Source organism: Mobula hypostoma, chromosome 1, assembly GCF_963921235.1.
Source record: "Mobula hypostoma chromosome 1, sMobHyp1.1, whole genome shotgun sequence".
In the NCBI taxonomy this organism is placed as follows: Eukaryota; Metazoa; Chordata; class Chondrichthyes; order Myliobatiformes; family Myliobatidae; genus Mobula; species Mobula hypostoma.
Genome location: NC_086097.1, coordinates 79,154,901 through 79,182,705, shown reverse-complemented (window position 1 = coordinate 79,182,705; position 27,805 = coordinate 79,154,901). Strand labels below are relative to the sequence as shown.

The window sequence follows — 27,805 nt, the reverse complement described above, 5'->3', positions numbered from 1 at the left end:
TAGGCTGGGGGCTGCGGAGCCCTCTTTATTCTTTTGTTCTGCAGCTGCAGCAGGATTTCCATTTACAGCACCTGCCGGTCAACGCTTTTAAAACTTTGCAGGCAAGGATTACTCAGAATTAGTCACGCTGGCTGCACCCAAGGTGTGGAGGAGGCGCCCTGTCGTCATGACTTGACGTGATGTTTCCTGGTCTATTTAGTCTTTAACAATCCAATGCTGATCACAGAGTGAGTCCAGACATTTGTCGGGCAACATGCAGGGAGAAACAAGTGTAATAAGAGAAGGATTCCTGGTCAAACGGGTAAGGAAACTTACTTTTTTAAAAAAAAGTTTCATCCAGAGAAATCAGTTTGGTGTTAACCACTTATAGTGAATTGCTCGAAGTAAATTAATTGAAAAATAACTATTTCTAATGAGTAAATAAAACGACGGGCTAGATTTTAAGAAAATCGTCAACAACATAAAATCTGCATATGTTTTTCTCTTCACCTCCCCCCATTACCGTGGTATCTCCAGTTTTATTTTGCCTCCACCTTGCTTCTTGGGAGCATCCTGGTAACAAATTCTAAACATGAGGAAATGGAATACCATTCACCCAGAGCCCCCCTCCCTTCGGGAATTATTCTCCCGTACTATCTGAATTTAGGAATTTCTGTACCGTGATGTGATAACGAAGTTGCCGCATGATATTCTGTTTTCTAAACAGACTCGAATAAAAGAATCACAAGTTGGAGCCAAAGTGAAGTGTTGATAATTCATTCGCAAAAAAAAATCTTAAGCCTCTTTTATCAAGGAACAGACTTTCAGCAGTTTACCTAACCGCCTGACGCGACCCATGGTAGTAGAGGGTCTTATTCTGTCGGAGCGGGAGAAGAACATAATTATTTTTTGCCTTTGCATGGCCGTTCTATAACCACCACATCCCGTTTGTCCGGCCGCGGTCTCCAGCGTCCCCGGGAGTCCTGTTTTAGGTACTTTCTTCATGTGCGGTCGGGAAAGGGCAGTCAGCTGGGGATATTCCACCGCGTAGCCCGGACCCGATTTTAGACCCACCAACACACGTATATTCCCAAACTGACTCACTGGGGACGGAGCAGGCACGAATGTGTCGGGTTTTCACTCACAACGCTAGCTCGCTGGCGCGGGCGGGGTGGCTGAGGTCGCCTCGACCTCGACCGAGTGGAGGAACTGGGGGCGATTGAGGCTGGTCAGGGTGACTCAAAGGTCTAGAGGATGAAAAATCGATTCGTTCATTCACCAATTGTTTAGAAATGTCGACCTTTTATTACACCACAGTTAAACAAGAGGAACATCGAAGTACATCGCTTCCCTTTTACCTTGCAGGTTATTCATTATTGTTTTCTATTTAGTGGCTCTTCCCAACGACATTCCGTAACGGGCAGTCAATACTGTTCAGAATTATTTATGAATATGACGCTACTTGCGTATATTGTCAATTAGATCGTCTAATAACTATAATTGGCACAAGAAAGAGACGGTTGGAGTACAAAAAAAACGTGCGGTAGGAACTCGGCTGGCCAGGCAGCATCTGAGAAGGGAGAATCATTGTCGGCTTTGGACTTTGAACGAGGAGGGCGTAGTGAATTATGAAGTGTGGCAGGTTGTTCCTATTAGGATTTTCTAGAACTGTCACTCTACAGCAGGTGTAAATAGTCGAGAATTTGTTGATAAATTTTGTAAACAAATTTTGTAAACTAATTGTTGATAATACCAAGTATGGAAGGCTATGCTTTTGTCTGTCAAAGTTAATCGGTTTTAATAAAAATTCTTACTATGGCAATTAAGGGTGTTTGTACTGATTAGGATTTCCTTTTGGATTGCTTTAATTCCAGGGTCATATTGTGCACAACTGGAAAGCACGCTGGTTTGTATTGTCAAAAGATCAACTTCTCTACTATAAAATTGAAGGAGGAAAGAAGGAGTCTCGTCCCAGGGGCATTATTTCTTTGGTAGGATGTACAGTCTATTGTCCCTGCCTGGATTATGAAAACAGACCGGTAAGAATGTTGAAACTTATTTCTTCGTTTTGCTTATGAATTTCTTTCTTCCACCTCTCTAATATTACAATGCAATTTAAGATTCTGGTTACACAATTTCTTTCTGATACTGCCCACATTTGTGTATCTTCTTAATTAGAATAATATCCCTGGTCATTGAATCTGGTGACTGATTGATCAATGTGACTCTCTTCCACATGTCACAGTTAATGTAGTTATTTGTTTTTTGAGCAAAATCAGTTATTTAACATCTTGAGAATGCAGTTTGTAGTCATTTAATAGAATCTGGACAATTTTTGCCAACATACAAGAACATGAAAACAAAGATCTGATTATCTGTTTACCTTTTTGACAGCTGGTGATAAAATTGAAGGCAAAGAATTCTGTAGAGCATTTCCTTGAAGCTTCCTGTCGTGAGCAACGAGATTCATGGGCTGAAGACATTAATACCATGATCAAGGCCTCAAACCCGGAACATCAAAACCAACCGAGTTCTTTAGATGCATCCTTTGAAGAATCAACAAATATCTGCCTGAGGTAAGTGTCATTATGCTTTTTCCTAGACCATCAAGTAGGTCCCGTTTCTACCCTCCCACTTCCAAGAATTTTCTGCTTCCTGTCCTGATGTGGCCAACTCATTCTGGAAGCTCAGTGCCATTCTTTATGTGTAAGGTGTACTGTGAATGTCAACTACGTAGTTAACTAAACGGAGTACAATGGATAAGGTGTGCATAAACAAGGTGGACTTTTTATAAAAAGGAAACCTGCACCGTTGAGCCTTCAGCAAAACAAAAGTTCGTTCAGCCCATTGTGTCTTTGTGTACTAGTTGCTCATGCAATTTAATTAAACCATTCCCCTGCTCCATCTCCACAGCCCTGCAGATTAATCCTTTGTCCAATATTATATTGAAAGGTGCTATTGAATCTACTTCCACCATCTTTGGTGTATTTCAGATCAATTACTGCTCTGCAGATCTAATATTGCCCTGCCTCAGATTACTAATGGATTATAGTCCAGACACTAAGGCAGGGATAATTACAAATTGCATTGCTCTTAACCATAATTATAATTTCACCATAAGGTAAGTCAAAACAATGTTTGTGATGGTGAAAATATAGAAGTGGTTTAATTGTTTTCGATTTGTACTCCAGGGAGCGCGAAGAGCAGAATCAAATATCACTATGATGATTGTACGTTCTAGTATCAATTGTTTGGCGACAATAAAGTATAAGTATAAGTATAAAGATGCAGTGAATTCTGCAAGGTCTGTTTTATAATAGTAGTGTTACCATCTCTTTTTTGCATTTTAACAGCTAGTAGAGTTCCATTTAATGTGCCTCAATGGCAGCAGAAATGCAAAAGCTACTGTTTGCAATAATTTTGTTAGTCAATAAAAGCAGTGGGAAAGGTTCTTGGCTTTTGTGCCATTATGATGACGGTTGATTCTTGACTACCCTTTCACATGTCCCCATAATATCTGTGATACTCTTGGAGAAGTAAAATCTGTCCACCTCTGACCTGAACAGCTAAGTATTCACTATCATCTCAGGAAGAAAACTTCAAAGATTCACAACTCCTTAACTGTTTTGAAAGTTAGGTCCCACTTCCCCTTATTCTAGACCCTCCAGACAGGGGATGTAGTTTCCCTGTCAAGTCTGCTCAGAATTTCACATCCCAATGAAACTACTTCCCTTTAAAACTGCAGAAAGTATAGCTTCACATGACTCCGTCTTGCCACGTCTCTGGAATTAATCTTGCAAGCTTTTGCACCACATCATATCCACCCTTGGATATGGATCCCCAAAGCTGTACATGTTACTACGAGTAGTGTCTTATCAAACCCAGTACAATTATAAGACTTTGTTAAACTTGTACTCTGATTCTTTCTGCAGTAAAACCCATTAGTCTGCCTTCCTCATATGTTGCTGTACCTGAATGTTACATTCCTGAGTTTGAAGCACATGGGCACTTAATCCTTTGAATATATGTACATTGTGGTTGTACACCATTTAAAAAAAATTGGTTTCTTCTTGTACATAGAACATCAAACAGTACAGCACAGTAACATTGGCCCACAATGTGGTTAAATTAGTAATTAAATGTCCAACTAAACAAAAGCCTTCTGGCTCCACAATGTCCATATCCCTTCATTCTCTGCATGTTCATATGTCTATCCAAGTCTCTTAAATGCCTCTAAATGCTTATGTCAGATTTCCTCTGAAACTCCTCCACTCCATGGAAATCAAACCAGGTCTGTCCAACATGGACATGCCCTTCAATCCCAGCAGCCTCCTGGTGAACCTCTTCTGCACCTTCGCCAAAGCCTCAACATCCTTCCGAAAATGGGGTGACCAGAATTGAATACAATACTTCAAAAGTGTCCCAACCAGAGTTTTATAAATCTGCAACATAACTTCAAGAATCTTGAACACATTTTCTCAACTAATAAAAGCAAGCATGACATATGCTGCCTTTATCACCCGATCAACCTGTACAGCCAAGGACATGAGCCCTAAAATCCCTTTGCACATCAACACTGTTAAGGGTCTTCCCATTAACAGTGTACTATCTCTCTACATTTGAGCCCTCAAGGTTAATGCCCCAGAAATCTCATTCCTTGCTTCACTCAATGTCCTGGGGTATATTCCATGCTTTAAGTTAATCTCCCTTACCTTTAGTACCAGTAGCGTTAAATATACACACTTCAACACGCCTGTCTCATGATATTGATGACATTGCTTATGCCTGTTCTTACTAGTCCTGGCATCTATCTTCCTCCTGATCCCTCTGCTTTCTGACCTCGTGCTTTGGTTCCATTCTCATGCCAAACTAGTTTAAACTCCCCTGAGCAGCATTCGCAAACTTCCCAGACAGGACACTGGTTTCTCTCTAGTTAAGGTACAACCCATTACTCTTGTCACTGCCACTCCAGAATGGTTTTAATGATCCAAGAACCTGAAACCTTTCCTTCTGCTCCAGTTCCTGAGCCAGACATGCTGTATATTTCTCTTTGTGTCCAGGTAAGCATGAAGCACCAGAAGTAACCCAAATCAAGAGTATGGGGATCACTTTGAAGTTGTCATAAAGATCAGCATTGGGGCACTGCAGCTGACAGTCTATATCAATGACTCTATATTTTTATCCACTTTTACTGAGAGCACACAGCTAGGTGGGAAAGTGAACTGCGATGAAGGGACAACCGTTTTGCATTGGAATATGGGCACATAAAAAGGGTGAGCAATGTGGAGAAGTGTGATACTATTCATGTAGATAACCACAAATACACGTAGATATTCATCTCTCACTAGAAAGGCTACAGAACATTCTGAAGGGGGAGGGTGAGCAGCCTGAGGTTGTGGTGCACATTGGAACCAATGACAGTGGGGGAGGGGGTGGCGGAGAGACCCTGCGCAGTGAGCATAGGGAGTAATGAAACAAGATCTCAAAGGTATTAATTCAACTTTAACCAATCCTTTATCCATAGTAATGCATTACCTCTAATCTAATGAGACCCTAATTAATGAAGGGCTTTTGAAAATCCAGAAATGCTATATTCATCGCTTCCTCCTATCTATCTACCTGCTGACATCCTCAAAAATATGTTAGATTGGTCAAGCATCAGATTCTTTTCATACAACTGTGGACTGACTCTGCTAACCCTTTTATGATTTTAAATTGCCTGTTTTGCCTATTTTCTTTCTTGTCTGCACTTCTTGAACTGCAGGATTACAGTTGCTACCTTCCAGTCTACTTCAGCTATTCCAGGTACGAGGGGAAGTCTGAAAGTTCACCACCCATGCACCCACTGACTCTGCAGCCACTTTGTTTGGAACTGCATGTTAGGCCATCACATCCATGGGATTTGTTTAATCTTATTCCCGTTAACTTCTCCAAGATTTCTAATTACTCCAGTATTTTAATTACTGTTACTAAATAACACATTTATTCAATGTAATCCCCTTTTGGTGCAATGAGGAGGAAATAAACGAAACTGGATTCTTTTGATATGATTCTGTTTTATCAATATAATTTCAGTACTGTTTTAACCATAAAAACAGAAAGAAAGTTGTAGTTCAAGTTAGTCTAACTTGACTCTGTCCTCTGGGTGGTTAGGTATGCAGATGCTACTGGATTAACAATTTGGAGATGAAAAATAATGAACTCGAATGCTGAGAGCTAGATGAATAACCCTAAGATCCTGAGTTCAATTCTCACTAATGCCCTTTGAGAAGTTACTTTATTTAAAATATTATTGTCAGTAAAACGACCATTGATCTTCTGTTCAACTCAAAGTGCTGGCCTGTATGAGGCTCCATATCTTCTCCTGCAATGTATTGCTAAACTTGTCAGCTCTTCTGAACATGTAGGAAAGGGCAATTAATGCTTTACCTGAAATAACTGCATTGGGAAATATGCAAAAAATAACGCAATTTATTTAATTTACAGTCACTTAATCAGGGAAATGAAAGAAAGCAACAGTGGGATCAAGGAGATGACAAATGGAGAATATGGGAACACTTACAAACAATGCTTTGCCGGTAAGGAAAAGAATGTGGGAACCTATGGAATAATCAAATCTTGATTTACTACTTTTTTTAAAGAATTTCTTTCCCTCCTGATCTGATGGAGATGAATAAGGCTTGCTCCAGTTTAGCAGCATTCCTTGGGTAGCACATCAAAATGTTCATTTTTTCACATGGATTAGCTTTTGGCACTGAGTGTTTCAACACGACCAAGCCCAATGCTTTACTCTCCCAATATCCCACAGCTGCAAAGCTTGCTGTTACCTCGACTGACAAACCATCAAAGGCAGCATGACGTTTCCCTCAGGAAGACTGTTTGAATCATGGATATCCCTGTAATCCCTATGTCATACATAATTACCAGTTGTCAGCCATTTTGAGAGGCAGTCAGAATCAGATTTGTTACCATGGACATGTTGTGAAATTTGTTCTTGTACAGTGTAATACATTAACAAAATACCACAAGTTACAGTTAAAAACAGTGTAAAGAGGATTAGTGTGGCAGTGTTCATGGGCCGTTCAGAAATCTGATGGCAGAGGAGAGGGAGCTGTTGCTGAAATATTGAGTGCAGGTCTTCAGGCTCTTGTACTTGCTCCCTGGTGGAGGTAATGAGAAGAGGGCATGTTTCATATGGTGAGGGTCCTTAATGATGAATGCCACCTTCTTGAGGCACTGCCTTATTATCTGAATTCAAGTTTACTTGAATAGTGATACCTTACTCATGGAAGGGATACAAAATCTTTGGATATGACGCTAAGGTCTGATACCTGCTGCCTATTCTTCTCCCATATCTCTTTCTTCCTTCCCTTCAGTCATCAGTCCAAGAATCTTGATATGTTGGTCTGCTCTCTGCCTCAGTCGTTAAGAGTATTCCTCAGACTCTCAGCATCTGTAAAATGTTTATCCTGTACACTAATGCAATCCTCTGACATTTATTTTACAATCTGTGTGCACTTCATTCTAGCTACCCAATCACAGGAAACAATCAGTTGTCATCCACTGTGTCTCATCTACAGATAATGATAAACAACTTCATCAAGCTACCTTTTAATCTCTTCTGCTTTGGAAGTGATAGCTCTGATTCTCATGTCTTTTTTAAAATTTTGGAATTTCTCATACCAGGCAGCCACTTTCAGCTCAGATTCAGCCTTTAGGCATCTGTCCTATTATGTGGAATCCAAAGCTGCTCAGAATACTTTAGCTGTGGTTCTATTTAAGTTTTTTTTTATAGAATGAAAATTGCACTTTATTATATCTTCTATCTATGCTAAGAAATAACCCTATTTAAAGAATACTAACTACTTTAAAATTTAAAAATTGTTTTTACAACCTATGGTTTAGATGACCGGTGGTGTGGGAAGCACTTGCAAAGGACTTTGAGGCGAGTGGTCCTGGGTTTGAATCCGGCCAGCTCCTTTCACACTTTCCATCCGTGATGGGTTGAGCAATGAGCTAGCAACTCAACCTTGTCAAAAAAAAACGACAGACAAAATGCTACAGCAACAGCAAGGTTGCCCCCCCCCTTGCGGCACAAGGCATGGAAGGGAACAACAAACAGCCTATGGTTTCACAAAATGAGCCATCCGACATTTTTAATATTTCTTTAAAGAGAGAGGGAGGCCATAGAATCTATTCCAGCATTCAGAACAATCCCACTGGCCCACATATTTTCCTGTGACCCCCATTCTTGGAAGGAAACAGAATGATCAAAGACTGAAATGTAAATTTTTACCATTGATAATCTTTATGGTAATTTTCCTAGCTTCATCTATTCGATTTGTATTTTAAAAATGACACAAATGAGCAAGTTCTTGCAGTTCAGTTGATTTTGGTGTTTAAAGGCTTAACTAGGTATTGCAGTCCAGAAACCAGAATAAAGAGGGATTGAATGAATGGCTTTTTGGGGATAAAACAAAACAAAGCCAATCAAGAAACTGCTCAGATAAGTGAGTGTGATTGTAAGTGGGAGGGCAGGATGTAGAACTGGATTTCATTGTTGGTGGAAAGCTCTTACTAAATGTTGGAGGAGGGGGTATGATTTAATTGCAACTTGGAACAAGATTGACAGGGTCCCTCTTGGTGGACCTTCTTTCTCTTTCACCTGCGTGGGTTCAGAATCCTTACACCCAGTCACTTAGCATGATCTTCACTAGTGAATGACTGTTAATGTCTGCATGTCCTTCAACTAGCAGCCAGCTTTGAATTTCTCCTGTTGTCTCTGCAGTGCTGCCAGGCATTTGGTCTAGATTCACTGCTCCCTGCCAGTTCTGAGAACTTCTTTTTTTGGGGGTGGGGAGAGAACAAATGCTTGAAAAGACCAGCACTAGACTTGCCCAGACAAAAGTTCAGCATGCAGCTGGAGTCTGACAGATTTCCACAAACATCTGCATCCTGGTTCACTCCAGTGACGCAATACTCCAATCCATGTAAATAAGGATTTAGTAAGGTAACACTACAAGAAAGAACAGGAGCATAAAACTGTTTTGGTAATTTTCCAATTCAAATTAATGTTATTTTGCTTAAATGTAAGATCTGAATTTTAGGCATTTTGCAGGAATTTGTTATTAAAACTTAGTTGTGTTATAGTTTTTCTTATTTCTATAATTATTTGGCTCTTTGTGTCCATGCCAACTTCTAGGAAAGTTATCAGTTCCATTCCCTTCCCACGCCTCATTTCCCAGTATTGCTGCAACATGTTCCCTCTTGCACATGCCCATCAATTCCCACTCGATTCCTTTCTTTACCCATTACAGTAGGTCAATGGTTAATTTAAAGAAGCTGATTAACCCAACAACATGTGTTCTGAAATATGTCAGGAAACCAAGCATCTGAGGGGAGCTCGGATGGTGCAGGAGAGAATGTGTGAATGTTAACCCATAATATCTGAGGTCAGGATCAAACCATGTCCCTATCATGGAATAAGAAGATGCATATTAATTTAGCTTTTAATATATTTTCTACACTTTGATCACAATAATAATCATTTTGATTAAAGCAGTGGAGGGAATGAGAGTAGACGGCATCTGTAAACATTTGGATAGAACTTTCTTGCAAACATTGAGGGAAGCCTCAAACATTTGTTGGAGGTGAAGGAGCAGGGAGAGGTTTCTCATTGGTTTTTCACCTTGTTCATACAGGGACCTTTCCTAAACGTTATTTACTTTGGAGGTGCAGTTTTTCTACCAATCTGGTTTTACAAATTACTTGGGAAACAATCTCACGCTCTTCAATCAATGAAGTTGGACAGCTTTGATTCTTTATTGAATGCAATGTTCTCTTTGCAAGTCTCTGGACTCATTCTAGTGAGAGGAACTAATCATTTCATATCGTATTTTTTTTCCTGTCTGTAGGTTCAACAGTGATTGACTGGTTGGTATCCAGAAACATAGCCCATTCCCGTTCAAATGCCGTTACTATAGCTTCCCTTCTAATCGAAGATGATCTCATCAAACCAGTTGGAGATAAAAGCACAAAGGCCAGATTGAATGTCGTCAGCACAGAGCAGTTCCTTGATGATTCCACAGCACTGTATTGTTTTGTAAGTTTCCTGCACTGCACAGCAGTGGTTTTTCTGGTTTTGTGCATTCATTTTCTCTTCCACAGTGGTTTTGCTACTGCTGTGGTGTCCCTTGCATAGTTCAGGATGCCAGCCCACCTGAATTGCCCCAGATAAGGTGCAAGTCTATCAGGCACTGCAGGCAGCAGCCAGAGAGAATACTGTGTTTTACAATTTGAGTAACACCTTGAGCCCCTGCTCCATTATATCAGTGACTGTCCCTGCAGAACAACCACAGGTTTAGTGACATAATTACATTCCATCTTCACCCTTGCAATTGGGATCCAACTCATTGACTGACTGGCTACGGAACTGGCTGTTGTGGCTACTAATGGTTGTCACCTAACAGATTCTGTTTGAATTGGGAGCAGGGAAACAATTGTGGAGGGGCAAACAGAATGAATATCGTTCAAAAAAGGAAAATTATAGAAATTGAACATGTTTTAAGTTGCAGAGAAGGGAAATGAATAGAGGGAAAACCAGGAATATTTGTGATTGGGTGGAGACCACTTGACTCGAATGTGAGCGATACGAGGGTGGGGAAGGCTTGTTCTTTACATCTGATCAGTATGCTGGGAATGCAAGTAGAAAGAAATGAATGAGGACAGGCAGGAAAGGTAGGGATGCAGTTTGGGTGGAAGTAAATAATGTTGAACTGCGGGACACAGAACACAGTAGTTGCTGTAAATGTACTGCATGAATTAAAAATGATGCTCATTAGGTCAGGGGGCATCTGTGTGAGAAGGGAATCGAAGTTGATGGTGCAGATTGATGTAATTGATCCTCGATCCAGGAACATTTGTTGGCTGCAATCTATTTATTCCACAGGCATTGTTGAGAAGGTAACTATTGGTGGGGAGTTAGAATATTTGGTCGTGTCAGATGAGGCATGACTAATACAGTTAGATTCCAAACACTATCTTCTCTCAGTTCTAAAGTCACGTCTTTTCTTGTTGCTTTGTTTTCCCTTGCATGTTCTAAAGAATTTTTTGTTGTTGCTGAGGTTGAAAAATTGTAATTCGTACAACTCGTGTTAATTATTTCATCTGGTGGGCAAGTCAGTGAATGGAAATATCCAATGTGTACATCAGTTATATTTGTGGGGTGGAGATCATAGTTTCAAAGAGTATAAAGGAGGCCATTCAGGCTCTCTTGCCTGTGCTGACTTCTACACCTTAATCCTTATCCGTTACCCTGCAAATTTCAAGTTCAAATGGCACACATGAGAACGTAACCTCATGTGAAATAAATAACTCATCTTCTCTTTGCTTCCTTTATCATTTTGTTTAAATATTTAGTCTTAGTGGCAGCATGGCTGATCCTGCTACTATTAAAACACACAATTGATTTTGTATTATAAAGTGGAAAAACTGGTAGGATCATCAGTGGATAGGTGAAATAAAGAAGGGTCATTAATGATTCTACTTGTATTGGTTACTATTAACAGTCCTTTACACTCATTACATGCCAGATTAGCTTCAATGGGCATTGTCTTTGTAGTGTATTCAATATCTCAGTAATATTTGAGTAATACTGTGAATATATTGTTTGATTGAGCTTTCTTTGTTTACATAATTCATTTTGGGGTTTATATGTAAGAAGTATGTGAATGGCGTATGTCATATGTGGGCGCCCCACTAAGGAAAAACTAAGTAGACAGGATCCTGGCTCCTATGCTTTTCTTTTGATTGGTTTCTGAAAGTTCGGAAACATTACAGTCACAATGAGGAATTTTTAAAACAAACTCTAGTTGACTACCTGCCTGTTAAAGCACAGCACATTTTTCTTCGGAAAGGGAGAGAGCCGTTCAAGTTTTTTTAAAAAGCCAGAAAATGAATGAAACCAATAAGCCACAAGTACGACCATGGATTGATAAACAATGTGTACTGGATGATAGCAGTAAATTCTATAAAAACAGAAATTGGCTGACTACATTGGAAAGATATCGTGTTCATTTGCACAACAGATAGCTGGATGATTTATACTGAATGAATTGAGCAATATTTTGAAGAGAATGAAAAAGCCAATGAATAATGAGTGCCCGTATTGCTGAGTGCAATGGGTGGAAACAGCAGCTAGAGAAGGACACAACTGAGTTGCAGTTGGGAATGAAAGTGAGCATAATAAAATGACAACATTGCAACAGGAAGTTGCCTGGCCGAACGAATTGTTTTACCTTTCTTCAGGGGCTGACATTCACCAGATCAATGCAGATTTAAAGGTGAAACTTGCAGAACATGCCACAAAATAGGACATATATAAAAACCATTTTGGGCAGACGAAAACAAATGGATTTCACAGGGAAGAGGAAAAGATTAAAAAAGTCAAGTTGCAGTTTCAAAAAGAGCACTTATCTGCATGCTGTTCATTTAATAAAAAAAATCAGATAATGATGACAGTGACACAGGACTGCGCAGCTTTAAGATTTATAATGTGAAAACTAACAGGAGACGAGCAATATGGCTTACAGCAGAAGTAAATGGCAAATTAATTAAAATGGATTTGGACACTGGCTCGGCTGTTTCAGTCATTCCACAAAATGAGTTTGAATGGCATTTCTAAGATACTGAGCTGAAGCCTGCAGATATCCAGCAAAGAACTTACACTGGTTTGTGGCAGAACAGTTTCAGTCATACCTGAAAATGAAAATGAATGGAATAAGACCTATTACCTCTGCACCATGCCACCCAGCTACAAATGGTTTGACGGAAGGGTTTGTTCGGAGTCTGATGAATACACTGTGAGCAATGTCGGCAGAACACACTATACTGAATCAGAAGCTCACCAATTTCCTCTTTGCATTTCGCAATGCAGCACACTCACACTCACCAGCTATGCTGTTCCTGAGTCATCCCTTGCAATCACACTTGGATCTGCTCAAACCCAGTCTCAGAAGGAGTTTGCAGGACTGAGACAAACTGAGGGCTCCTCAGGCGGGGAGGTTCGATGTTTCACTCCTGGACAAGCAGTCCAGCGACGAACTGCAGAGGTGATCAAAAGTGTGTACTTGGCAAGATTAAGGACAGAACTGGACCACCCTCCTACACAGTGGAGATTGTAATGTCATCTGGAGATGACACATCGATTAGTTGAGGACTGCAGAGTCAATTGTTAGAGAAGAAAGAGGTCCAGAGCTGTCAGAACCACTGCCTGTCGTCCCAGAGTTTACTCCTACAATCACCATGGAGGAGGCCCCAGAACCTGAGATCGTTTCACAGCTCAAGTCTCATCTCCAAACAGAGTAACCCCAGCCCCGCCACCCCAACAAGGGTACAAAATCCTCCTCAGTGATTTAAATCATGAGGCTTGAATGGGACAATCTAAAATTTACTATGCTGAACTATGCTATGGATGTCTGTATAGTAGTGTTGTGTGTGTGTGAGACTAAAGAGCAATATATTACATATGAGTTGAGATGCATTCTATATTGAGTTGGAATTTATAGCTAAGCAGGGTGCATTGTAGTGTATTCAATATCTCAATAATATGAGTAATATTGTAAATAAATTAATTAAACATTCTTTGTTCACACAATTCATTCTTGGTTAGATGTAAGAACCTGAATGGTGTACATCATTATGCTGCCGCATCATATATGGGCAGCTCACTAAAGAAAGACAAAGTAGGCAAGATCCTGGGTCCTGTGTTTTTTTTCCGATTAGTTTCTAGAGATACAAAACATAAACAGTCTCCATGCTGTGTCTGAAGTGCAAACTCATTACTCTATTAACTCTTTGTGAAATATGTGTAGGTCGCTTGGTTCGAATTTTGAAACTATAGTATTTTGCATTTCCTGTAGGCAAAAAGTTTGAAGAAGACAGATAATTCAAGCGATAACATTGAAATACCTCACATGGATCTCAGTGGCAAGATTGTTAAGCAGGGGTTTTTGATGAAACAGGTAAGGTAGTTAGGTTTCAGGTTTACATAGTTCATTTGGCTTGATGTGTGAATATTGTGAAATAAATGGAAAATCTAAGATTATCATTTTTTAATTACCTCCTCCTGATACATGAGTGCAAGTGTTTGAATTGATATGTTAACTGCTTTAGTTTTAAACTAATTCAGTAATCCAGACCTGAAACATTATGGTGCAATTCCCAGTCAGTGCTGATCTACCAGGTCATGGGAAATGTTAACCAGTGACCAGTGATCACTGGGTACAAAGTGAAAACACGCATGTATCAGATAAGGAAATGGTGGGAACTCATTGGACAGCCTGTTTCTATATAAAGGATGACTACTTTGAGGTGTACCTTGGAAGAGTTCTGCTAATTATCTGTCATCACATCTCAGGAAGTAGTGGAGTGGTAGTAATGGTTAGTTTAGTATGTAGTTCCAGTTCTGCCCTTTCAATGGAACAATAATTGAAGGAAATGTTTAATGGTATTGTTAATGTCACACTGTTGCTCAAATCTAGCCATACTATCTTTTGGCCTTAACAGTCACATACTTACAGAAACTAATTGCCCATTTCACCAGTGAACCCAACCATCTTCCTCAAATACAAGCTCATCAAATGACAAGTCCACCTACAGACACCTTATATACCCTCTCCAGTGAGCAGGGCATGGACAGAGCATAATGCTCGATCCTGATTGGCTGGATCTGAATTGTATATTCCTGATTGGTTAGTTTGAATTGGCCTTGTTTTGATTGTGTTTTTTTTATATAGGCCAAACCTTGGTCTACATGAGCATGAGGCCAACATCCTTGGCAAGGAAGACAATACCTACAAGAGAAAGATTAGGGGATCACTAAAGATGGAGTATGTGGGGACCTAAATGTAGGTTCCGAGAGTGTCGAGATAGCTCCAATCTAGGGGACCACATATTCCTAAAGAGTGTTTGGCCTAAAAAATTGACCAGTCATAAAACTTCTGTAGACTGTTGCTCAAAGACAAGGTTATTCCTAATGTTGTTAGAAGGGTCAGTGTGGGAACTGATTTAGTGTTTGTCAGAGTGCATGGTGTTACATTCCTAAATCTGCTTAGCTTTTACTTGTAATATGTGTATAAGTTCTGAATACTATAACCTGTAAAAATTTCTTAGACAAACCTAGCAAGCTTGGGTGTCACAGAACATCATTGACCAACAATAAACCTTGAAGAAAATAATATCTGTTAAATATTGTTGTTCTTTACCGGCACATTTTTCAAATTCCTAAACATGATTTTTGTGTGTGGTGCTTAGGGACACAAAAGAAAGAACTGGAAAGTGAGAAGATTTGTTCTGAGGGAAGATCCTTCACATCTACATTACTATGATCCCTGCAAGGTATGTGCTATCTGCTGTTTACAGTGAGAATAGCTTTCTGCTTCTATCATGCCACCTCAGGATCAGGAGAAGGGAGTTGTGCCTACACATCTCTACATTTCCCTCTTTACATTGACAGCCAAATCCAGATCTCTATCCAAATCTAGATGGGGACAAATTATTTGATGCTTCAATCATGAATTGAGGTTTCTGTGCTGCATCACTTTAGATCTTTATTTAATACTGATTATTGATGTTGGATGGCTAGATGAGGAGATTCATCAATGGTAAAGAAAGAACATGTGAAAATTTAACTCAGTCACAGTAACTTCACAAGGAAACCTGAAACAATTATTGTAGTGGAGAAAATATAACGTGTGCAAAGGAAGTTAAAGTATAATTCAGACCCAACATTTGTTCCTGGCACTTTTAATGTGTCTACCTAATTACTTTAAGTTTTTGCCACCCACTGACTTGCAATAACTGTTTTGCATCAATAGGAAAAAAATAATGAACCAGTTGGAGGTATGTCACTTCGAGGTTGCTTGGTATCTGCATTGGAAGACAATGGAATTCCACCAGGTGAGGTTTGTCTTCTTGGTATTAGAAACAGGTTATGATAGAGTTAAAATTCTGCAAACTGGGCATGGATATTTTGAGCAACCATTATGAATTGCTTCAAAGAATATAGTACTCCAGTGGTTAAAATGCTGGACTACATTTAATCAAGTTCCAATTCAACTACAAAGATCATGGTAATTTATGAGTAGCCACTAGAAAGAAAAATGATTATGAATTGTTTTAGTTTATCATTAAAGTTCAATTGCTTTCATTAGAGAAATGCATTCCAGAACATCTCCCCAGGCTGGCTTGGAGGGGGTGACTGCAGGTTCACTGAATCTTAATAACTTCCTTGCAAGCCATTCATTTGTTAAGAAAATTATTGGGGCCAGATCGTGCATGATCCAGACTTCACAATGGCTATTACTCCCTGGGTTATTGGCTGACCTGTACTTGTCTGTTGTAGCTGCACAATTTCTGATGACCTTGATAATCAGAGGAAGTTTAAAAAGAATTAAAATATTTAAATAATGTTAAAGAACTACAATGAAAAGGTATACAAGATTAAAAAAAAACAAAAAAAGCACTTGCCTGTTCATCTTTTTGCATTCAGACATGAATCCATTGGAAAGAATAGTACTGAGTTAGACACACCGGTCCTGGGTTTTTAAAAGCAGGGAAATAGATACAGAGCATAAAGCAGAACCAACTCAATGGGCCAAATGGCCTTATTCTGTTCTACATCTTTATATTTAGCCTCTTGGCTTGGGTTCATCAGAAACCAACAATGTATGCAAGTGATTCCAGAGAGAGAATGAGAGGTCTGATGCACCACTTGCCCTCCAACACATTCTGTATTACCTTGCTACAATGCACGAGCACATAGCGGGGCAGGAACCCCTCCAGAGGTTCTCAGCCGACCCATCAAAAATATGTGTTGTGTCATGATGCGAGATGAATTCCCACTTCACCATGACTTTCTTTCTTAAAGCATCTAAAGAAATTATTTGTAACCTTGCTGGAGGCATGTATGCCCAAAGAACAAATAAAAAAAACAAATATTAAACTAAGAGTCAATACAACAAACAATAGTTGCTAGTAGCATTTAGTGTCCAAAGGTTATGTTGACTTCCATCAATCTCAATATAACTACACGAAAGCATTATTGCAAAATGCAAAATTTAAATATTTCATAAGGAACAATAAATGTACTTTAAAAGTTTATGAACTTTATCATTGTGACTGTGGTAACTATGCTAGTGCAGGGACTGGTTTCAGCCAAAGTATTAAGGGAGAAGTGCACTCTAACAACAAAGATGAATCAAAGTACTTGAATCATAGACTTTCCCTGATTTCTCTTCGACTCACTAATCTAAAACGTGTTCAACTTCTAATTTTCCTAGTTCTGATGCAAGATCATTGATCTGAAATCTTCACCTCTTTGCCCGTAGGTACTGGCTTACCAGCTGAGTATTTCCAATATATTGCATTATTTAGATATCTTTCAAATCCCCATGGAATCCAAAAATTAATGAATGTTGATTATGACTAATGTAAGTAGATTTAGAGTACTACAACACAGAAACCAGGTCTACAGTTATCATCAAACACTGATTTACACAGATCCTACCCCAGTCCCATTTATTCCACCCATATTCTCATCCCCAACCCCTTCACACACTAGGGACAATTCATAGTGGTCACCAGAAGTCAGGAGTGAAGTTGGGTCACTAGGACTGCAAGTCAACTTTATTAACCGTCCCACAGTGCTACCCTTAAATATTTTTAAATTCGAGAACTTGGGCCACACAATGAAATGTTTTTCTATGTAGTAGATATAAATATTTACCTTTGTTAATATTTCAGGAATAAAGGGGAACGTTCAGGGCAATCTCTTCAAGATCATAACGACAAATGATGTGCATTATTATATACAAGCTGGCTCCCACGCTGAAAGATCAGAGTGGATTCGGGCAATCAAGCAAGTATCATAAAAGTCTGTCCAAACACCCTCAGTTGGACAGTAGAACACAAGCAATGAACTGGGAAACTATTTCAATGATCTTCAGTCTCATCATAGTTGGTCTTCTCTAAGTAGTTCTACGTCAACAGAAAAGATGGTCTTGAATATGTAAACATTTCCTGTGTGTTACTTTTCTGACTGGCACATTAAGAGAAATACATCCACTGACTTTCAGGTGTGTCACTGGAAGAATGAGTGAATATGATGGACTTTGGATACAAAAGTGGGATGGATACCAGGTTGTAATCTTCTCTGCCTGTAACTCTTCTATGAAGATGTATCTGACAACAATCTAAAGTCTCTAACATCTATACTCACATCAATAATGCCTTTCAGTGCAATCTCAGACAAGAGAGAAAGCCTGACCCTTACGTCACTATTTATTTTTCCAAATTATTGTTAATGCACTTTATTCTTCTAAGTATTGTTTTGAGTTTTTATTATTACCACTTTAATGTGTATTCTGCATGTAAATATCAAATGCAAATAACTGATGCATTCGGACTTGCTTTCCTCTAATTGTTACTCAGTGCAAGTTAAAGTTGGCCTGCAATTTTGAGTGTAATTAAAGGAGCATTATAATAATTAAAGGGGGCAGCTGGCTTATCTCTCATCTCTGGCCTATCTTCACTCAACTGATGTTGCCATTGAGACTTGCAGCAAGCAGAGTAGGGAGTTGGGAATATTAGCTGGGTTCTCTTTTAAGTTGTTCACCTGAAATGATAATCAGCAGAATAAACTTGGCAGGTGGGTGCATTTTTACTATTAGCAAAAACTTTGCTTATATTCTTGATAGCACTGGAATTGAGCAGAAAATATACATTACTCCAGAGCAGTGTCTTCTGCTTGATTCCACTGGTATCAAGATAGGATTAGTTGGAGCAGAAAACAAAGATGCTGCAGGAATCCTTGCTGGAATTTGCTTCTCCTTGCCTTAAATAGTAAAAGCAGTACAAATCTGAATGATCCCGCATTCAATCCCTTGACTATACCATGTTGTCCATGTGCACAAGTGATGAGGTGGGGAGTTTGAAATTGGTGGTTTCAATGCTCTTAATTTCATGAGGAATTATTAGCCAGGATTCCCACTTTTTATTGCCTTCCTGAAACTAGTTCAAATTGCACTTAAATTAAAGATCATGTTTGTCATTGATGGCCCCAATGCCCACCACCCTCTCAATTTTTGGGAATGATCTATTGCAGCTTCTAGATAAACTATAACCACTTGGGTGAGACGCATGAGCATTCCAATTCAGGTATCCAAAAGCAAAAGAAAAATTGCAGATGCTGGAAATAAAATCAACATGTTGGAGATATTTAGCAGGACAGACAGAGTTAGTGTTTCAGGTCAAAGACCTTACCGCAGCAGGTGTCAATATTTAATAGAAGACTCGTGAAAAAAATTAGTGGCAACAGTTGGGAAATATGATTTGTTGAAAAAAAAATAAAAATAGGCACAGCTATTAATACCTGCCTGGTGGCTTGTCCAGTAAGTATTTTCAGTCTCCTCAACTGTGGAAGTGTGAGAGTCAAGTTTAATTCTGTTACTAACCAATGTTTACACAGGTCTTCTCACTGGAGGAGGCTGCTGGTAACAATGCAAGATGCTCATCAGAACCACACTTGTCCTCATCCAATCAGCTTACAAATGTGGTTTCTACAAGTGCAACTGGATAGTGAGAAGGACTGCGAAGCCAGTTTGATACTTTCTCTTAGTCTGCAGCCAAAAGATTCACAAATAGAGGAAACAGAAACTATTATTAAATGCATATGAAAATAAACATATTGTCTTGCATTGACAATACATGGGATTGATTGAAAGTACTAAGAAGTAGATGAATATATTGCAAATGCTTTCACAATTTGATGCCTAGTGGTTGCAGGTATGTGTGGGTTCAATAATTCCAGGGGCAAAGGGCTAGAGATCCTTTGAAGATACCTTATGAATTCTGTATTTACAATGACCTGACTTACCTTGTCCCGGGGCAGACCAAAAGATCCTCCAACCTGTTTTCCCTATTCATTGTAACCTTAAATGAAAGTGCAGACAAAATACAAGGTATAGGACATGCTACAACTTTTTATAAATAAAGTGACTATAAATGTGACACTAAATGGAATTCAACAGAACTTTAAACAAAAACATTTCTGTCAAGGCATTTGGGAGGGGAAAAAAAAGGATTGGAAGGAAGGACTAAAGAGTAGAGCTAAGAAGAGGAAGATTTGAAGATGGAAAGGGAAGCATTTGAGATTAGAAGGCGAACAGATGAAATGGAAAGATGTGGAACACTGCTCAGTTTTCTCAACAAAGATAGCTGACATTTTAGAGAAAAAATCATGTAAGAATTGTGAACCCAGGAATTTATGTTCTTTAGTCATTAACCAGCAAAAACTTTACCGGGGCATTCCTTGCCTCTTTTTCAGTCCATAGAAGAATGAGTTTTGAAGGAAACAAAAACATAATTTGATGAGTGCATGCTGAGATAAATTGTAGCTACAATCTGCAATAAGTTGCAGACGGAAGCATGGACTTCAGCCATTAGTATTTAAAGGATGAACATGAGATGTAAAACTCAACATGTTATGATCTCAGCTTTAAACATCTCAATTCCATGATCATCCATTTCCACCTCACAGAATCTGTCAGCTGAACCATCAACACAATGCCCATTCTTAACACCTGTTACCTCCTGCCATCCGTTCGCTTGGCTTCCCAAAAGCTTCAATCACCATCCTGCAGAAACTGCAGCTTGCTCTAGATTCTGCTGCATACACACTAAACCATTTATAACCTTGTTTATCTTTGTCCTTTCTCACAGACTTTCACTGAATTTCTATACATCCACAGATGAAGTTCAAAGTGTTTCCTAGCCTTACTCTATTCTATAATCCTTCATTCTGACTCATGCCCGCTGACCACTATGCAAGTGATCTGGGTTTTGACAAGAAAAAAAACTGGACAAAAATTAAGTTGACATTGCCTTGTTTTTCCCAATTCCTATTTCTTCATTTCTAATCTGCCCAGTCTAATAGTCTTTCACCATTTTTTTCTGTAATTGTCACAAAGGCATGGTTCACAGTTCTTTTTTTTCTCATTTTCAGAAGTGATTATCTTTGATCTATTGGTCATTTTTGTCCTTGTTAACTTTCACTGTTCACAGCTGGTTCTCCTCCTTATCACTTCAAGGCGGCTTTTTGAAACAGTGAAGGCACTTTTCAACCGCACATTGCATACGATGGAGATAATTTCTTCTGACTCATAAAAAGACAAACATTGGAGAAACTATAGTCTTCCTGCATACTTCTTTCATTTGGGATAATTTTAAAGAAGGTCAAAAGTTGAGAGAAATTATGGGGAGAGGAATTCCTAACTACCTGATTAATAACCCTTAATGGTAAAAAAATGTCAGGAGGAAATGGGAAAATTAAAGGCCAAATGTGGTCTTCATAGTTGATTATAAAAATTGCAACAAAAATATTCAGAAACAGGGCATGAAAAAAATAGAGAGAAAATAACAGATTTAAAATTAAAATGACATGTATCTCTCACAAATGTGGATCCCAAAACATGAAAATGTATTTTCTGAAAATGTACCAAACAAACAAAAATGTAAGTTTTGGATCTTGTATAAAACCAGATGAAGATGAGATACAGATCACTGCAGAGTCCTGTTAATCTCGAAGATGTTGAGGGTGAACTTCCTGCACCACAATGACTAATATAGCTTTATAGTGTAATGTTCCAGATTTGACCCCAGGATTGTGGTGAAGGAATATCATCTTTAACTTTCTCAGAAGAACTCCAGATTTCCCTGAAAATTAGAATTTTTGTTTAGAACCATGGAAATATTAATGAAATCTCACTAAAAACTCTAACTGAGGTGTCACTTATTTCAGAATCGGAATCACTTTATTGCCAGTATGTGAATTGATTGTGGTTCAGTGCCAAGCATAAAACATGGAACAATACCATAACAGAAATGGTTTAAGATGGCACTGGTGATGCCCAGTGACGCCTTACAGGTGGTAAAATATAAAACAAAGAAAACTACAAAATAACAATGCCAACAATGGAGAGGTATGCAGAGGTGAGGCTAGGTGAGTGGAGGTGGGAACAAGGAAAGTCCTGATGTCTGATCGATTTAAGCACTGGGCTGAATTGGAAAGGTTGGGTACAGGCTGAATTGTTTCGGTGGAGTTCAGGCCCCAGAGCTGTCCCAGAACGAGGAACGGCCCGATGTTTGGATGACTTAAGCACCGGGCCAGATTGAAAAGGTCAGGGTGTTGGGACCAGAGGGAAGGGATGAGCCAGTTCTGCTTGCTCTTCTGTGACGTTTAATCAGCCCTGCGCCTCACTGAGGCTGTAGTTTGCTGCGGCTGCAGTGATAACTGGCTTCGCGTCAGTGGTCCTGCGATCTTTACTCAGCTCTGCAATGAATTGACCTATGCCCTACTCCAGCTGCAGTGATGTCTGGCTTTGTGTTTTCCATAAAGCTTCAGATCTGAATGATGTTTGCTTACTTTATAGTTTGCACCATTTTATTTTGTTTCTGTGCATTGGGTGTTGGTCGGTCTTTTTTTATAATGGGTTCTTTTGGGGTTTCTTTGTTTTGGTGCTCTCTGTAAGGAGGCTAATCTCAAGGTTGTATTATGTGTACATACTTTGATAATAAATGTACTTTGAACTTTGACAATAGATGTACTTTGAACTTTGAAGAGTAGCAACCGACAATTTACAAGGCAATAGTGCAAACATCAATGACAAATCAACAAATTGCAGAATGGTCACATGCACAAATGTCAATAATCAAACTTAAATAAATGTGAATATATGAACAGACTCAATAATTAGCAACAGGAAAGACCATTTAATGTATGTTGTGCAGGAACAGTTAGGATATTACACCTGAGTGAGTTTTGTTGAGAAGCTGGACAGCTACAGGAAAGAAGCTTTGGAGATGAAATGCAATCCTGGTGATGATGGATTTGTAGCGTCTCCTTGATGGCAATTTGGTGACTAGGTGGCTGCTAGCATGGGTGGAGTCAGCAGTAATTTTTTCACCTGTGGCAATGAACAGGTATTTTAATGTCAATTGCTGACAGTCAATGATCTTCTCTACCGGGTGGAGCACTCAGTGGAACCTGGACTTGAAGAAGGAGGTGGCAGAGGGCAACCAAGTGGAGATAAGAGGTGGTCACAATACTCTCAATGATGGCAGATTAAAAATTCATCCGGATACACCCTGAGATGTTAAGTTTCCAAAGAACAATCTCTGCTGGTTTTTTCTAGTGATGAATGTAACATGCTTGTTCCACTTCAATGGTAATTGTAATCCCCAGGAATTTGAATGACTCAACCACAGACACAGCCTGACCATTAATTTCCAAGGGGGGGGGGTTAGCAAGTAGGGTGTTGTTAGCAGAAGTCAATCCTCATTTCCACTATCTCGATAGCATTAAGCTCCAAGTTGATACGAGCTCACCATGCTGCAAGACGGTCTACCTCCTCTCTTTAGGAGCAGGTCACATCATTGTTAGAGATGAGGCTAACGATAGTCACGTCAGAGTGTTAACTAAAACCAATATAGGAACCTTCCTAAACAATGAAAAGCCGTGAGCACTCATTTAAAAAAAGCAATGTAATATCATGCTTCAATATTCTAAAAACTCTGATTTTTATTAGTGAATTCTTTCACCAGCCCCATTTACTGTCGTTCTCTGCTGTTCTGTCTTCCCAGTTCACTGTGCATTGACATTATAATTTTACTTGCCTCTTTTTTCTGTTTACAATATTGTGGAGTGGTGACCACAAGCTTTGTTCACTACTTAAGATAGAATTCCATGTCTACTCTGGAATGACCTTGTTTACTTGCAGCTCTACGCCGCAGTCTCCACTTCCTGCAACTGTTTACTTATCGAGGTGCTTCAGGCTTGCATGGGTAGGCATCAGAAATATGGACTGTTGAAAGTGTTTTTGAATGAGTTCAAGCTGTAACATCTATGAAAAAAGGTTACATGAATTCTTCAGCATTTATTGTATAGACTTTTCTTGTTTTAAACAGCTGGATGTAAGGTTTGTAAGTAAAAAATAAAATTCCATTAACAATAAAATAATTCAGTTATTTAAAAGTTTACTCGTGGCTGGATATTTTGTTATAAATATGGAAAGTGTTATGGGCCTTGGTGAAGGAATTCAAAGAGTATAGCTGCACATGCTTGTTGACTGGTCTGAGATTAGGTAACCAAGATACATGGATCAAAGTGTTTGTCTGGTTCTTTAAGCCCTACCTCTTCAAAGCACAGGATCACCAATGGGTCCACAGCTAACACAGATTAACAGTATAGAGGCAAAGCAAATTTGCTATCTATTTGTGTTGAACAAATTGAAGAACACTAGTTATGTAAAGTAGATACAATACATAATTGATGTTTTTACTGGGTTCAGACCTTCTGAGGAATTGTTGAGCAAGACAGGGCTTTTCTCTGTGGAGCAAAGAAGGATGAGAGGAGACTTGAAAGAGATGTGTAAGATGATAAGTGGCACAGAATGACACCCAGCACCTTTTTCCCCAGGGTGGCAATGGGAAATATGAGATAACAAACTGTTAAGGTGACTGAAAGAAAGCATAGGGAGGTCTGTCAGAGGTAGTATTTTTTTTACACATAGAGTGATGGAATGCACTGCCAGAGATGGTAGTAGAGGCAAATATATTTGGAATGTTTATGAGACTCTTAGATAGGCACATCTATCTAGGAAAGAAAAAATGCAGGGCTACATGAGAGAGGATGGTTAGATTGATGTCGGATTAGGTTAAAATGTGGTCACAACATTGTGTGCTGAAGGGCTTGTACCGTACTGGGAAGTCCTGTTCTACGTTTGCTCGTTATTTCCTTTGACTTCAACTCCTATTCTACAAAGGCCCACAATTGTTGTATTAGTTCACATCCCACTTCCACATATTTAAACTTCCTTAAGCTATGCATCAATACAATATCCATTAAATAGAAATGCCTTGAACTTTTCCTTAGCTTTCTACACATTTTGTTTGATGCTTATGCCTCTATTTCTAATAAATCTTCAATGGTGATCACTAAACTTGCCACACTCCATGAATCAGTGAGATAATTGTTTCTGTCATGTACCAAGTGTACAATGACAGTGTAAACTTGAACTGAATGAGTCTAAACCTGCAAAAAAAGGAGATACTGTAGCAGATATGTTAAAAATGATTGTTAACTATGCAGAATTCTAATTATTTATTTAATTAATTGGGGGTGTTGTTTTGGCTACTCAGTAATAGCTGCAGGTATTGACTGGAAATCATTTAGTCAATTAGTTCAGAGGTGAGTAAATTGTTTGAATGACAATTGTGATTATTGTATAAAACTGTAAAATGCAGTGGAAAACCAGGAATCATGATCAGTGAGAAAGTGGCCAGGAGATGGTAGAATTTAATTGAATGAGTATATTAAGTTTAAAATGTTAACTTGATCTGGTAACCAGACTTGTTTTAGTTAGTCACTGTAAGTGGTGTTAAAATGGCCTTCAATTGAATACTTAATACAGAAAGCCACTTACAGTATGTATTATTGTAACAATGGCATTCTTGTGAAATTTAAGATAGGTCTCATTCAAATGACAAGTGAAAAGATATAGGTCTTCATGCAGACGAAATGCTACATGACCTATTTTTTTCACTGAAAAATAGTGAGACTTAGTGAATATTTGAAGTAGATGGATTTACATGTTTGGGTAATGGAACTTCATTTGGATTGTTCATCTGAGATCCAGCACTGACAATGGATTGGACAATTTCCTTATGTGCAGTAAATATATGCAGCTGAGGCCACACAAGAGCTGCTGTGATTCATCAACTGTATCCATTTCCAGCACCTTTGCTTGTTCTACCTGCTAGCTGCTCTGTCTTAAAAATACTTCTTGTTGGGTTGCACAGAGGCTCAAGAAGAGGGAAAATAATTATTGTACTTTGTTGTCTAAATGCTGGCTTGATAAGCAAAATTTCTTTTCCAAAACACAATACATTGACAGGAGTTTTGGAATCTGCTGTGACTCTAATATTTAACATTTGACACCCTTATTTGTAGTTCGGTCTTAAACCTTAGCTAATACAATGCAGTGTGATCAACTTTGTTTTTATAAATTATTTAACTTGATATGCAAATTTTCCTCATCTCCATCATACTTACTGGCAATGATCATTTCCACGTTCACACTCATAAAACTCAGCAACTTTTAGTTCTCCAGTGTTTTGTTGTGGTTAGATTGTTTATGTTGACACTGACTTTGTAGTTCAGCTGTGAATGTACTCTCAGTTATAATTATCAGTCCTTTTCACTCCTAGCTGCAATATTCATGACAACAAATAGTACCTGCTATGTGACGGACAGAATAACAAATAAATGGTGTGAGGAACAGGAGAGGAGAAAACAGCTCTAATTCTATTACAATCCACATAACGTGAACATCTGTGGCCATAACCAATGATATTTCTAAAGGGGCACAATTGAGAGCATCCTGACAGGCTGCATCACTGCCTGGTATGGGAACTGTACCTCCCTTAATCGCAGGATTCTGCAGAGAGTGGTGTGGACGGCCCAGCGCATCCGCAGTTGTGAACTTCCCATGATTCAGGATATTTACAAAAGCAGATGTATAAAAAGGGCCCAAAGGATCACTGGGGACCTGAGCCACCCCAACCACAATCTCTTCCAGCTGCTACCATCCGGGAAGCAGACCGCAGCATAAAAGCCAGGACCAACAGGCTCTGGGACAGCTTCTTCCACCAGGCCATCAGACTGATTAACTCACGTTGATTTGAGTGTATTCTATGCTACATTGACTGTTTTATTTATTATTAATTACTACGATTGTACATTTAGATGGAGATGTAACGTAAAGATTTTTTCTCCTCATGTATGTGAAGGATGTAAGAAATAAAGTCAATTCAATTCAACCTTATGGAGCTTTGGAACCATTCAAATGCAGTGGTTAGCAAACTTTTCATGGGTTACCGCCTTCTTGGCTCCCAGATGAAAACCCCACAATTTTTATCAGCAATTTTAGAGTGTACATCAGTAGTACAACTATTTATTACTTCATTGCTTTTACGTCTTTCAATGAGATGGATGGGCTTGGTGCAGTGACATCACCTTCTCAACGTTAGGCTGAATGCCACTCAGATTGAGTCTCAGTTTAGTAATTTGCAGTCTGTTTCATTGCTTTGAAAGGAGTTGGCTGACTGCACTGAAACTAGGCACCACTAAAAATGCTGTTGGAAAGGAAATAAAGAACATGTATTTATCTTTTGAGATACTGTGGAACAGGCCTTTCTGGCCCTTCAAGCCATACCACCCAGCAGTCCCTCGATTTAAACCTAGCCAATCACGGGACAATTTACAGTGGCCAATTAACCTACCAACCGGTACGTCTTTGGACTGTGGGAGAAAACTGGAGCACCCGGAAGAAACCCACGTGGTCTTCTTTTTGCGATTGACTCTTTACAGGCAGTACCAGGAATTGAACTCGAGTTGCTGGTACTGTAAAGCACTGTGCTAACCACTATGCTACCGCACATTCAGAGGTTTCTTTCTACAAGATTTGAGTTGAGTTTTTGAACTTTGGCTTCAGCTCAAAGTCATTGTGTAGCAGGATCAGTTCTTCCTCTATCCTTTCCGTTAGTTCCTCATTTCAAGTGTTCAGGAATGGATTTCAGGTGAGGGCCCGGAGGGGAATGGAAGCCTGGCTGGGCCAGGGTTAGGGTTAGGGTTAGGGTGTAATTATGTGGGCAATGGGAAAATTATCCCTCTTCTTTTTCTTGATGTCATCACGGAGATTCGTTGCCACTC

At 39.2% G+C, this 27,805-nt stretch overlaps 1 protein-coding gene across 1 annotated transcript; it reads left to right on the top strand.

The window, feature by feature from the left end:
• Positions 1-195: 195 nt before the first annotated feature.
• Positions 196-27,805, top strand: plek2 (pleckstrin 2). The gene is made up of 9 exons (XM_063051343.1): positions 196-301; positions 1,854-2,018; positions 2,374-2,555; positions 6,466-6,557; positions 9,894-10,081; positions 13,899-14,000; positions 15,292-15,375; positions 15,855-15,936; positions 17,782-27,805. The coding sequence occupies exons 1-9, from the start codon at positions 254-256 to the stop codon at positions 17,907-17,909; spliced, it is 1,071 nt and encodes a 356-aa protein (XP_062907413.1). The 5' UTR covers positions 196-253; the 3' UTR covers positions 17,910-27,805.